Source organism: Rhyacophila brunnea, unplaced genomic scaffold (assembly GCF_057557595.1).
Source record: "Rhyacophila brunnea isolate RB1 unplaced genomic scaffold, BYU_Rbru_1.0 scaffold_17, whole genome shotgun sequence".
NCBI lineage: Eukaryota > Metazoa > Arthropoda > Insecta > Trichoptera > Rhyacophilidae > Rhyacophila > Rhyacophila brunnea.
Window position 1 is genome coordinate 15015123 of NW_028232827.1, and position 12886 is coordinate 15028008.

General features: G+C 35.2%; 1 protein-coding gene across 4 annotated transcripts; it reads left to right on the forward strand.

Annotated features, from left to right (window-relative positions):
- The first annotated feature begins 1424 nt into the window (after nt 1-1424).
- Nucleotides 1425-12809, forward strand: LOC147073748 (transformer-2 protein homolog beta-like). 4 transcript variants are annotated; one of them, XM_085944787.1, is made up of 8 exons: nt 1425-1528; nt 1723-1838; nt 2657-2984; nt 8058-8186; nt 8308-8483; nt 9148-9204; nt 10780-10946; nt 12035-12809. In XM_085944787.1, exons 1-8 carry the CDS (start codon nt 1514-1516, stop codon nt 12040-12042), a joined length of 996 nt encoding a protein of 331 aa, XP_085800913.1. In that variant the 5' UTR covers nt 1425-1513; the 3' UTR covers nt 12043-12809. The 4 variants fall into 4 exon arrangements, with proteins under 4 accessions (XP_085800913.1, XP_085800912.1, XP_085800915.1 ...); XM_085944786.1 differs by having other exon boundaries at nt 12450-12809; XM_085944789.1 differs by having other exon boundaries at nt 2657-2960.
- Nucleotides 12810-12886: the final 77 nt, after the last annotated feature.

Sequence of the window (12886 nt, forward strand, 5' to 3'; positions counted from 1 at the left end):
TTTTATGGTACTCCTTGGAAAAGCAGGACCATAAACTTTTTATTTTATTTTTTACCCCTAAAACTGACATTCCAAACTTTCCTGCCAATAATATGTAGGCATCATTGTGCTTCAGTTTGTTCGTATAGTCTTTATGGTTATATCCCATAATGCGCAATGTGCCCTTACTCCTCAATAAAATCCATTGTCATCATTTCATTCGACATTTTGCAAAAAATCGTAATATTTCAATACTAATAGTATGCATATTATTGACAACGACAACTGACAGGCAATTGCACGAACAACCCGAATCTTACCGAAAAAATACGATGCTGCTGGGGTGTTGAACAGAAATCCAAGCCGGTCGGATCGCAGTGCGTTAGTACTTTCATCACAAAATGGCGGTCATTTTCAAACCTATTTCAAGGCCGACGACGCATGCCCTGAGTTCAATTCGTGAGACGTATGGAAAAGTCCCGACTGTAGACCTGGCTATAGACGGTGTTTTGATCACCCACCCTTAATTCGTGAATTACGTCAAAACTATCCCGATGATTTAAAAAAATATTTAAGAATGAACAGTACCTAGTTCATTATTTGCTAACAGATTCATCCTCAATATCCCCGATCTCCTAATCCATATTTGACATGTTTGCCGTCGGAAGCTCTTGATCCTTCGTGAAGAGTAGCCGATCGTAATACCACAATGATGGCTCATATACCTAGGTACTTCATCTCTTCTGTCACCGCTACGTCGACTTTCCTCTACTTTTTTTTAACTCTTTCCGATAAGAACCCCTACGGCTTTGAAATTTTTTTCCTACAAAGTCTCTGTTCTCGGGATATCCTCTCTCTTTGAAGAAATTAATTATTTTTGCATACGCCACATCGCGTAAATTTCTATTTTAATATGCCACCGATTTGATTCTCCACAAACATGGGAATATTTTATACATGTCCATAAGGTCCGTAATAAATTGACGAGAGAAATTGCGAACCTCCATTTATGACGAACGTAGTAAAACGATTTGACTTACGGCACACGTGAAAGATTAAACGTGGTAAAATGTGTTAAAAAACGATTTGATGTACGGCACGCGTGAAAGATTGGACGTGACTAACCCCACTCTTTCCGCTGTTCGCTACGCGATTCCCGTGCGACATCGCGCAGCACGAGGCTTTCACGCAGACAAGATTGTGTGTGTGCAGGCCGCAGTTTTCACATCATAATATTATATTGTTTACGAAACAATAACTTTTACCTCAATCTTTGTTCACGTGATGTAGCCCTATAAAAATCCTGTATCTTATTAAAATGTCATTTTATTGATATTTATACGAAAAAAATATTTATCAATTCTGTAGTGATTTTCTCCCATTGCTTTTGTTTTGGTTGTCAACGGCAGTTGGCAGCACTGATCGTTGCTGGCAATATTGTTGTTACAATAATTGTGTACGAGCGCCATTTTGTACGCGCCGGTATTCATTTTTTTACGCGTTGTGTTGAAATAAAATTATAATTCACGCGGAAATGTCTGACAGAGAGGTATTTATTCCATTTTTACATCGGGATAACTAAAGTAACTGATAATTCCATAGCGGGTTAATGTTGCGGGGTTTTGCCGGTTTTTTTTTCAAAGCGGGCACTTGCAAGCGTTATGCTTATCAAATCGTTATCATGCGTTGTTCGAAACATAATTCATGAATATAAATCGAAACATTATTTATGTGTATTTTTAGCGGAGTCGCTCTCGAAACGGATCCCGCGGGCACGGCAGCAAGGAAGTAAAAATGTCTCGAGGTCACAGCCGCAGCCGCTCAAGGACTCCGATTAAATCCCACAAAAAATATTCCGGGTAAATTTTTATTTTTAAGTCTCACTCCCTCGGACAGCATTAGATCTTGATAAATAGTTCTCGTGATTGACGCGTGACGTTCAATAATTGTGAAATAATGCTATTTCTGTGTTCAACATCGATAATAATAAACACAACTGCGGAAATAATATCTGCTTTCAGCAGCATGTCAACAGAATGATCGTTATTTTGTGAATTTTATCATGTGTTTTAATAATACCTAGTTCTTATAATATAGATACATAACGATCAATAAATATCAACATTAATTATTGAATAGTATCTAGTATCTACATATTATTACCAGTTAGGTATGACAAAATATTATTTTTGCAAGACAAATGAAATAAGGTGGGGAATTTTATTTGAAATTTTGTAGAATACATATTAGGTACTACCCAATGTATTATTATTCGTCATGTCCTTCAATTGAAGTACCTACATAATAACAATCTATAATTATTGATTATACAATCATTATTGATCTAACTATAGGCAACGTTTTCCATGTCAACATAATTATATTTTGATGTGCTTTTATAACCAATTTCATCATAATATTTGTAAACGTTTTTGGTACAGTTCGGTTATGAGGAATACAACGGCAAACAGATTTTGAAAATACCCAATATACTGGATTATTTGTTAGGTTAACCTAAACTAACCCAAACTAACAAATAATCCAGTATATCAGGTATTTTTAAAATGTGTTTTCCGTTGTATTCCTCATAACCGAACAGTTTTTTTGAGGGGGTGTGCTATTTTTTATTAATGGTGTATTTTTTGTTTTTTACAATTTGTAACTTTTTGACTTGCAGGAGTCCTAGCCCGAATCGCGGCCACAAACCATACCGCGGCGAGCGAGAGAGAGGCAATCGTGAAGCCGGAGCCGGAGGGGGGGACAAAGAAAGAATGCGTTACCGCTCCCGCAGCCGCGATCAATCGGGTGGAAGGAGGGGTGGGGCCGGTGGTGGGGGCGGCGGCGGGGGTGGGGCAGGTCACTACTATGAGGGCCGTTACTCACAGAGCCGCTCGCGCTCGTACTCTCCGCGCGGTTCGTACCGCGGTCGCTCGCACTCTCGCAGCCCCATGTCCAGCCGAAGGAGACACGTCGGGGACCGGGTACAGCCTTCCTTCCCGTCCAAGGCAACGCCACAAATACCTACTACACCCTACACTCGTTCCCCCGCACATTAACATTCTCTCAAGTCTATCTATACCCACCCTTTTGTCACTCCGAAATCACTTAGCGAATAAGATAGTAAGTCGGTTACCACATCCGTGATTTCGCACTTTGCTCCTGACAGAAAGTGGTTTGGACCAGAATCCAGTTTCATTTTAAAATTCGCATAATGGCAATTTATAGCCATCACGATTTCATCAATTAAATTATCTAATGAATTTGTACTGAATATACTTGAAGTGTTAAGAGTTGAATGAATGCAAGTGTACAGTGCACAATGAGATTGTAAAGTCTACATTACGGTTTTCAACATTCTGTTATCAATGTGTCCGGAAACTTGTACGTATGCAGTTCGCCGTATCACTCTTCACCGTAAAATGTTGTATCGGAAATATATGGCCGTATATTAGTACTGTATAGAACTATTATAGTACTGATATTAAATTCATGTCTAAATAAAACACGGTTCTTGTCGGCTTACACTTTACAGGAAGCCAGCAGCAAACAATTTTTGAAAATAGCTGATATACTGGATTATATGTTAGGTTAGGTTTTCATTCTTGAATTTATGAATTTTGCCAAAATCAGCTATGAAATTTGAAGTAATCTAATAAAGCGCTTTGCGCGTTGGTTAGGTGGTTACTTAAACCCTGATGGCTAAAATTATTAAACATGGAACATGCTTTGTCTACTGAATGCTTGTTGTCCAAATTCGAAAGAAAATTTATTTGTCAAAGTAACCGAATCCAAAGGATTCAAACAATTTTACTTTTCTGAAAATTATGTAATTACAATAATAAAACTAAAGAAGTAATAACAGACGAACAATACGTCACACAGAATGTAGGCTACTGAACGTAAAATGAAAATAATCGGCGAGCGTAAGGAATCGGGGCGGGGCGCTGGCCACGGGCGGGTGCGCGTCTATAGTTATTATACATCTATTTTTCGTAACGCTTTTGCGTCGGAGATCATCCGTAAAACATGTTCCATGTTAAAATTGGAGACCCTATGTAGATTTTTTATGTACAATTTACATGTAACCGTTATAAAACCATTCATTATCGCTATTCCAAGATGAAATATTGAGATTTCTTTACTTGAAATGCATTGCTATGAAAATAACAACAATTTTATACACCACGTCCATGGGATAAAATCCAATGTTAGGAATAAAATGATCAACTTTTCATGCAAAGCAGTTGTGTATTTAAATTGTGTTTCACACAGAAATATATAGGGTAACTGCATTAGTCCCCGGACAGCTTCAGTATACGGACAGTTTTGTACAAATATAACGAAAATAAGCAAAGTATGAGAGTTTCATATCGACTGTGGAAAGGCAAAAGGAGTTAATCCACACTAATCAAATTTTACAGGAGGCACAAAAAACGTTTTGATAATGATTTTGGGCCAACGTCTAAATATAAAATAGACACAAACTTGAAGTGCATGATGATTAATAATTTGGTGTTTTTTTCCCCCAATCTATAATTAAATAATGAAGTTATTGAAGAAAAACTAATAAAAATGAGGGTTAAGTCATTTTACCTGACTAAAAATTAGGTAGGTATTAACATATTTGGAGTTAGACACATACATTTTACATGCGATTTATGTTATTACTATAATATATTAACATAAAACAGTGCATAATATTGATATTAGTCTATTACAATGATATTAATCGTAAATTAAAGCGAATTGAAAACAATTTCAATTGAGAAGTGTTTTTGACACATAACATAACCTATAAATCGCATGGCTGTGTTTTAAGTGAATTAGCAAATATTGTATTACTTTTCTCAGATATTATGATATCATCAAATCAATTAATCGATAATCGACAATTAAAACACAATATAAGTTGTAACAGGCCGTTTCATACCGATATAGATAGAATTTAAAATAGCTCTTCTCGTGTGTGATATAAAAACTTCAAGATGTAATTTTAAACACTAACAGTTCTTGTCGGGATTATTTGTTGCGTCCATATTAACACCACACATTTCAAGAATCATTTCGCTTCGTTCTGTTACCATTTTCACTCAATGCTTAAACTTTAAATGATTTTTTATGAAAAGACTGTCGAAATCCGTGTTAACTGTCAAACGACCGACCGAGAAATGTATGTGGCTTAAGTCTTCCTTCTGGTTCATAACTTACCTGGTCGGCCGGCAGAGTTAAGTAAAACTACTATTTTTTTCATACATTTGCAACGTAAGATGCATAACGCCTTTTTCCTTTCCGTAAAAGATTACTTGAATGACTAATAATGTCATTGATGTGGAATAAATCCTTTTACCTGGACGCAAATTTCAAACGCCCTTCTTTTTTAAAAATTAAAAGCTAAAATTTGATAATAATTTGGCATTTTGCAGCTTACATCCTTTAGACAGAACGTGTATTTAGTTGTGTGCAATGCTATTTTTCAATAAAACCTATTTTGCAAAAAGTGAGGGTTAAATCCTTTTGCCTTTCCACAGTCGATATGAAGGATGACTCACATATAGTGCCTGTATTGTTCCTTGACCAATAAAATTATATTTGTCACGCACAAAGGAATTCATTCTATAGTATTACATTAGTAGTGGTGCACATGCTGACTCAACAAAAAAAATATTCGATTTCTTAAAAAATAATTAGTGAACGAAGGATACAAAAAGTACGTTAAAACTATGATTATTTCATTTATTCGCTTCAAAGATGTTTCATATTATTCAGTAATATGTTCTTGTATGTTATTCAATGATAAAAATAATGTATTTTGTTAAATTTAGTTAAATATTTGGTGTCCGGCAACTAAAGTGCAAAATTTTATCTTTTTTTAGTTGTCGGACGCAGTGTCCGGACACTGAATTTATAAGAGACATTGAGTATTTGTGTGTGTACAGTATCACATCGAGGCTTGCTTGGTTTTATACAAGTTAGAAAAGGACAAACATAGAATTGTAAATATTTTTAGTTTTCGGACACGATTTTATAATTTTGATCCTGCTGTCCGGCGACTAAAATTCAATATTGAATGACCGGACAAAGCTATTTTCTAATTAATTATTATGTATTTACACAATTATCTCCAATAGCTGGTACGAGTACGTCAAATGCAAGCACCAGTTCATCAAGTGTGAGCAATTTAACATTAAAATCTCATCTTTTTTACCCCAAACCTACTCAATTTGGGAGTAAAAATAGAATAATAAGACACTGTCAAAGCACCAAGCGCCATTTCTTCGGAAGCGTGGAGAAAGATCATAGAAGAAAAAGTGAAGGATGACAAAAGTACAGCAATTCATAAAAGATGAAAGGTCTTCCTTAGAAAAGAGAAGACAAATAAAAAAATAAAAAAAAGGAAAGCGAAAAAGGCGATTTGCCAAAATTGTTCTGATGGATTAGAAAGTGATGTTGAGGATGGTTTATTAAAGAACATTGGCTGTGATGGATGTGTTCGTTGGTTTCACCTTAAATGCAGGACAATGTCTATGTTATCTTATAGTGAAGCATCACTAAAAGATTTTGTATGTAATTTTTGTTTAAACTTAGACCTAAATTAATATGTTTATCACCCGTATAATCACTCAGACACCCGTATTACGTTGAACCCCGGTTCCGGGTTTGTAGGTGTTTAGACATTAAGTCACATATCCAGGCTATTGGGTTGGGGGTATAGCACTGAAGCATTTTTTTCTCTGTAAAACTACTGAAGAGTGCTTGATTCAAGCATGGATTTTTTACACTTAGTTCTCTTTTATATTTATGATTGAAAATAGCACTTGAAAACATTTATTTTTTGTCAGAGAAGGGATTAGGATTAGTATTGAAATTTATTTTAGTGTGTTTGGAAATATAATTATGGTGACTGAAGTGTTGAACCTTTTTAAAATTATCAATGGCAATAATTTAGTTGCCAGCAGTTCTCAAGTATGTTTTTTTTTGTAAGCCTGCTTTGCATATTATAGAACACAAACAAAAGTTACACAGTTTGAGATTTTTTGGATGTAATAAAAATTAACGTCAAAATTTGGTCAACTCACTTGAGATGTTTATTAGTTTTACCATTTGATTTATGAAGTTCAGTTTTTTATTTCATTTTGCTTTGCTCAATTTGCACTCAAAATTACTTCGACAGAACTATATGAAAGAAACACATTGAATAAATAAAAATATGTTTTTTTTCAAGTTAGCAGTTGCTTGAGTGCTCATTGTGAACTATTTCTGCTTTTATTGCATCACTGTATTAACTAAAAATGTTTAAACGTGAAAAAATATTTTTTTAACACCAATACTTGTCTTATTTTCTATACGAAATAATCTGTCCGACCACTAAAAATAGTACGTCCGGAAACTAAGATTGTGTGTCCGGAGACTAAAAAAACTAACCATTTTTCTTAAAATGAGAAATATGATAGTAATTTACCTAAATATAGATTTTTAAAATATTTATAAACCAAAAGAATATATATGTCAACATTTATAAATCATAACATATTTTGTTTTCTTCTAAAAATGGAAAAGATAATCGAAAATAAGGTGAGAAAATAGTTAACTGTCCGGATACCAGTGCATTTACCCTATGTGGTGATTTTTTTTAGCTATGTTGCACTTGTGTTCATTTAATAGTCAGCACTTCAATTGTATTAGGAATGTAGATATTTTGAGATTTCTATGAGATTACATTCGGTAAATTGTTTTACGTAGGCCACATCTGCAATTTTGTATTGAAATAATGTGCGTTAAAAAGCCTCCTGTATTGTTTAGTATATCCTTTATGTGCTCAGTGGGGTGTGTTTCAATTTTGTTCATTCATATCACATTCATAAACAGCAGAAGTCTCACGACGTACAAGCAATAATAAGTTATTGTTTCTGATCGCTATCGATTTGTACGATTCCAGCATATTGACCGCTGCTGCGATGACGTAATATAAAAGTGATTGACAATTCCAAAAATACTCCATCCACCTCGGGAACGCTAATGTAGTTGAATTCCCCTTCAGTGGTCTACGGTTTTGTAAAAGTTTGCTTGGTTTATTTCAGGAGAACCCGACCGCCTCACGCTGTTTGGGCGTCTTCGGTCTTAGCATCTACACTACGGAACAACAAATTAATCACATTTTCACTAAATACGGCCCAGTCGAGAGAGTTAATGTTGTCATTGATGCCAAGGTTAGCAATATCTTATACTACACTACGTATTGTGACAGATATAACTCGGGTTGAAACAATCGTGTTATATTTTTTCTTTTGTTTTGGGAAGTGTTTGTAAATGTTTTTTTTTAATTTTCAGACAGGCCGGTCTAGAGGATTTTGCTTCGTTTATTATGAATCGTCGGAAGATGCCAAAGTAGCCAAAGACTTGTGCACAGGAATGGAAATTAGCGGCAGACGAATTAGAGTCGACTATTCCATCACCCAGCGAGCGCATACGCCGACTCCAGGAATATATATGGGAAAACCTACATTGTGAGTGTATTTTAGATTCGGATCTTGCTAGTATCCCGATTTGTAGCGGACGGTCACTAATGTCAAGAAAATTTTCATTAATTTAATGTGGTCCAGCAAGTCAACATGTTTCGGACGCCGATGTTGTAGTTCATTGATATTTTTATATGATTTGTTATGAAAGATATTTGTCTCGTGATTCGGTCGAAAATATTAATTTTACTAACAAGCTAATTTTTTCTACGGCTTATCTTATTTTTGTTCAGACACAAATTTATTATGTTTCTTTGTTTTCCGATGTTTGCTGTCACTCTTTGAAGTTATTAGTGTTTGACTTAAATAAATGTCGGATACACAATTTGCAGTTTGGTATTTTAATACTTGCACTGCAGGTGGAAAGATTTAGAAGAGGCTTCCTATATTGGCACCCTCTGAAAGGCCTTTCCGTACATTATTTGATGATTATTCTAGAACCGTCATATCTTGGTTACGATTTTATAGCGCTTTATGCAGTGATACAGACTATGGCGGGGTAGGGGCGTAGATTTATAACTGAAAGTGCAGGTGAGTCCGTAGTTCCCCAGATCACCGCTATGATGTCCGTAGCCAAGTTATAATGGTGGGGCTATAGTTATTAATTGTTGCATATTGTTGTATTATACTCAAATCAATTTGTTTATTGCAGCGTAAATCGTGACAGCGGTGGATATCGTGAAGACAGACACCGAGACAGAGACAGAGAGTGAGTGATTATTTAAATTTCATATTAAAAGTTTTGTTTCAAATGGATCCTTACTCCAGTATGTGTACATACATAATTACATACATGGTTATTCTGCATGTTCATGAGATGCCTTCATTCACTACCATTTCTGTGATGAATATGTGGTAGGTACGATATTTCCTTTTATTATGTTGCAGTCTGCATAAAAAATTCTCCATGTGCACTGTTAAAGATTCTTGTGCATAATATTATAGCTGTGAAAGCCGTCAGATTTGAGATGGCATAGTTTCTATATACAAAATCTTTCTAGAAGTGGTCATTCATGACTATAATTTTACAACCGTGTACAGCAGTGTACTGCAGTACAGCAGAAAAAAAACATATTGTGTCAATTTCTTTCTTGATAATTTTTTTTATAGGTAGGGGAGAGTAGGGGACAATTTTATTAAAAGTAGAAAATGAAGATGTCCTTAATGGAATTTATTCGAAATAATTACAGGATTATTACACTAATACCTTCCACAATTTAACTAAATAATATTATTTATTTATCATGTATATTAAATGACTTATAAGATATTTTGGTAGCATGTCGACATTGTCCCATTCCTCCCCATAATGGGGTGGTATGGGACAGCTATGTAGGAGGTGCGGGACATACTATGAAATTTAAACTGAGTTAATGAACTTTACCAAAATGATCAAATCTTATTTCAAATGCATATATTTCTTTCATTCTTTGTTTACCACCTGTTTTTGAGGTGCCACATCACTCGGTGCTACTAAAGAACGATCTTCCTGAATCGGAAAAACAAAATCTTCTAAGCCAATCCTCTTTCTCAGAATGTTCACAGTTTAAAAATCCTTGTTTTGCGGTATTTCCTCAATCTGACCTACATAATGAATAATTTTCTTTTTGCCTTCAAATTTCTTGGTATGGTTGAATTGCCCCAGACCTCCTGCATACACATTAAATGACACAAGTCACAGGTTTAAATAATCCGCTTATAGATCATGTAAACACAATCTGTAAATATATGGGCCATGATCATAGTTTTCAATAAAATTTATAAAATAATTTTACCTTTACTCAGCAGTCTTCCAGAAGGATAAATTATTCACGTCAAATTTTACTTTTTATGCACAAAAACGAAGAGTAATGTTTATTTCGACAACACTTACAAAACGTCTACTATAACTGAATTTTACACAATGCGGACAACAATGACATCTTTTGACAAACATTAGAAGTTATAAAAGACACAAAATTCATTATAGGTAGTAAGTTATAGGTACTGTACCATTCCTCCTGCGTCCCATACCTCCCCACTCTCCCCAATTCATTATAACTTTATTTTTTAAAAATTTTAATTTAGTTTTTATGTGCCGTAATCACTTTCTCCTGCGCTTTCTTTTATAAGTTTGCGTGCGCGCTTGCTCGCGCATAATGTCTTGCAGAAACCCAGTTCATTGATTTATTATCCACACACTTTATGTTTGATTAAATGCCACCTTTTGCTTTTTGATTAGCCAGATAGAGTTACACGTACTGACGTTTGTGGCCTAAAGTTGATTTATTTGATTGTTCACCAGTGATTATGACGGAGGCCGAGGGTATAGCAGTCGGCGTGAATACCGTTCCCGCCGCAGTCCGTCTCCCTACTACCGCGGTGGTGGGGGAGGCGGCGGCAGAGGAGGAGAGGGCGGAGGAAGGCGCTCGCAGCGATACGATAGATCTCGGTCGCGTTCCTACTCGCCTCGTAAGTCTAAAGTGGCCGTCTACTGATTTCATTTCAACAGATGCAACATCTCCTATCTGTCTTCTTTCCCACAAGTTATTGTATATTTTTTTTTATTCTGTTCATGTGCTTAATTTGTTGCATAAGTTTTTAAAATGCAATGTAATGACTAGTTCATCTTGAACTGTCTTCAGTCCCTTTGAATCAAAAGTATTTCTAAATATCATTTTGCCCTCTATATCGATTAAAATTTTTTATTGTTAATTAATTGTATCTTCCACAATTTCTCTTTGGATATTTGGCTTGGTGTTCTGTGAATCAGAATCATTGCTTTATTTTCATATTTTCACAATATGGTGGATAGTCAGTCGGTCAGTTTCCTTTATTTATGTCTAAGAATGCTTAGTATGTTAACATGTAATTATTTTCCTTTGGGAAACGACTTAGGTGCGGATGAAGAATTTTCGTTTGTATTCCGATTACGGTTCTGCAGCTTCTGAATCGTTTTAAAATTTGTAACAAATATATTGTACGCACATCTGAAGCATGACTGCCTGTGTTCAATTTTTGTTTCACTCGCAGGACAGATTTTGTTTTAATTTTATACTTAGGCTGAAGAATTTATAAAATCTTAAAATTTTCTAATTTAGCCTCTCAAAGGGAAGCACTTACTTGATGGTACAATTATTCATAACTGGTTTTCACTGCGTACATTGCGAATACCGAGTGATATACCTATCAATCTAAAAGAATTAAGTTTATATAGTTGGTTCTATTTTTTATTATTTCATAAGGATGTAACTTCCGCAATAATAATTTCAATATTTGGTGTTATGTATCGTTTGTAGGACTGGTTGTATAATATTCGTATTACGCAATTAGCATTATTGTGTATAATGATAATGTTGTCATTAGATTTTCATTATGTTGATTATGCCAGTCGAATTCGATGAAAAAAATTGAAGATTGTTTCCTATCGTTTTATAGTCTTAAAAAATAGTCCTCAATAATTAATAACATTACACTTTACGATAAATTGAAACAATCTTGAATTTTTGAGTAAGTTGAGAAGAAGAAATGTGGTAGCAACCCGGCTGTTTGGTTTCCAGGTCGTTAATGGTGGGGTGGACCTTCCGAGGGATGTCTTAAGTCGGGCAGGATTTTCAAATCTTGTACCATGACCATGAATGTCTTCTTAACATTCTTCAGTTTAATTTTAAGGCGACGCTGCAGTGTTTTTATTTTTTATTGTTAGCTATAAATTATTACCTTTCTTTTATGTTGTGTAACTTACCAAAACTCATTCCTCACAAGGATAATTATTTGATTGTCTTATTATTTGGTCCCGTGCACCGAGGGCCGTGAACGTGTCACCGTCACCCGGTTGCACGGAAATTTTGTTTTAATGAATTATTTTTTAACCTGCCGGATACGGCAATAGACTTTACTGTAAGTTTTTCACAAATTGAAATAAAGGATTCTTATTTTCAACGAGTCTAATGTTAATTTTGTTTGTTTGGAAAGGTATTGAAACAAGAAAATATGGATGAAGTATCTCTCAAGTTTTATTAATTGCAAGTTATCTGAAAAGGCCGTGTGAAGGGTAGACGTAGCCGGAGCGGGCGACGGTCGGCATGCGAAAGAATATGATCAGCGAGCTTGTCTCGGGTTCGACCGCGTCAGAGCAAGACAGAAAATATCAAGAGAGAAGCTTTTTTGTTGGCCGGCCGGCGATCATATTCTTTTCGGCTCTGTTTCGAATGCAAAGCGTCCACTACTTGGGGATGTCTCCCATTTCAAGCGTTTCTTTTTAGCATAGAAAATAGTCGACCTTGTGGCTCATGATAAAGATTCTTTTGATATTACATATTCATTACTGAATAAGACTAGTTTTTTTTTTTACCCGCCTCTAAAAATCCAACAAGCTTCCAATTCCTCTATCCTACGTTTCTGAATTGTCA

Excerpts from the sequence above, each read along its gene's own strand:
- LOC147073748 (XM_085944786.1), top strand. Across the intron at positions 8,484-9,147 it reads TATATGGGAAAACCTACATT|CGTAAATCGTGACAGCGGTG; the intron begins GTGAGTGTATTT and ends TGTTTATTGCAG. Across the intron at positions 9,205-10,779 it reads CACCGAGACAGAGACAGAGA|TGATTATGACGGAGGCCGAG; the intron begins GTGAGTGATTAT and ends ATTGTTCACCAG.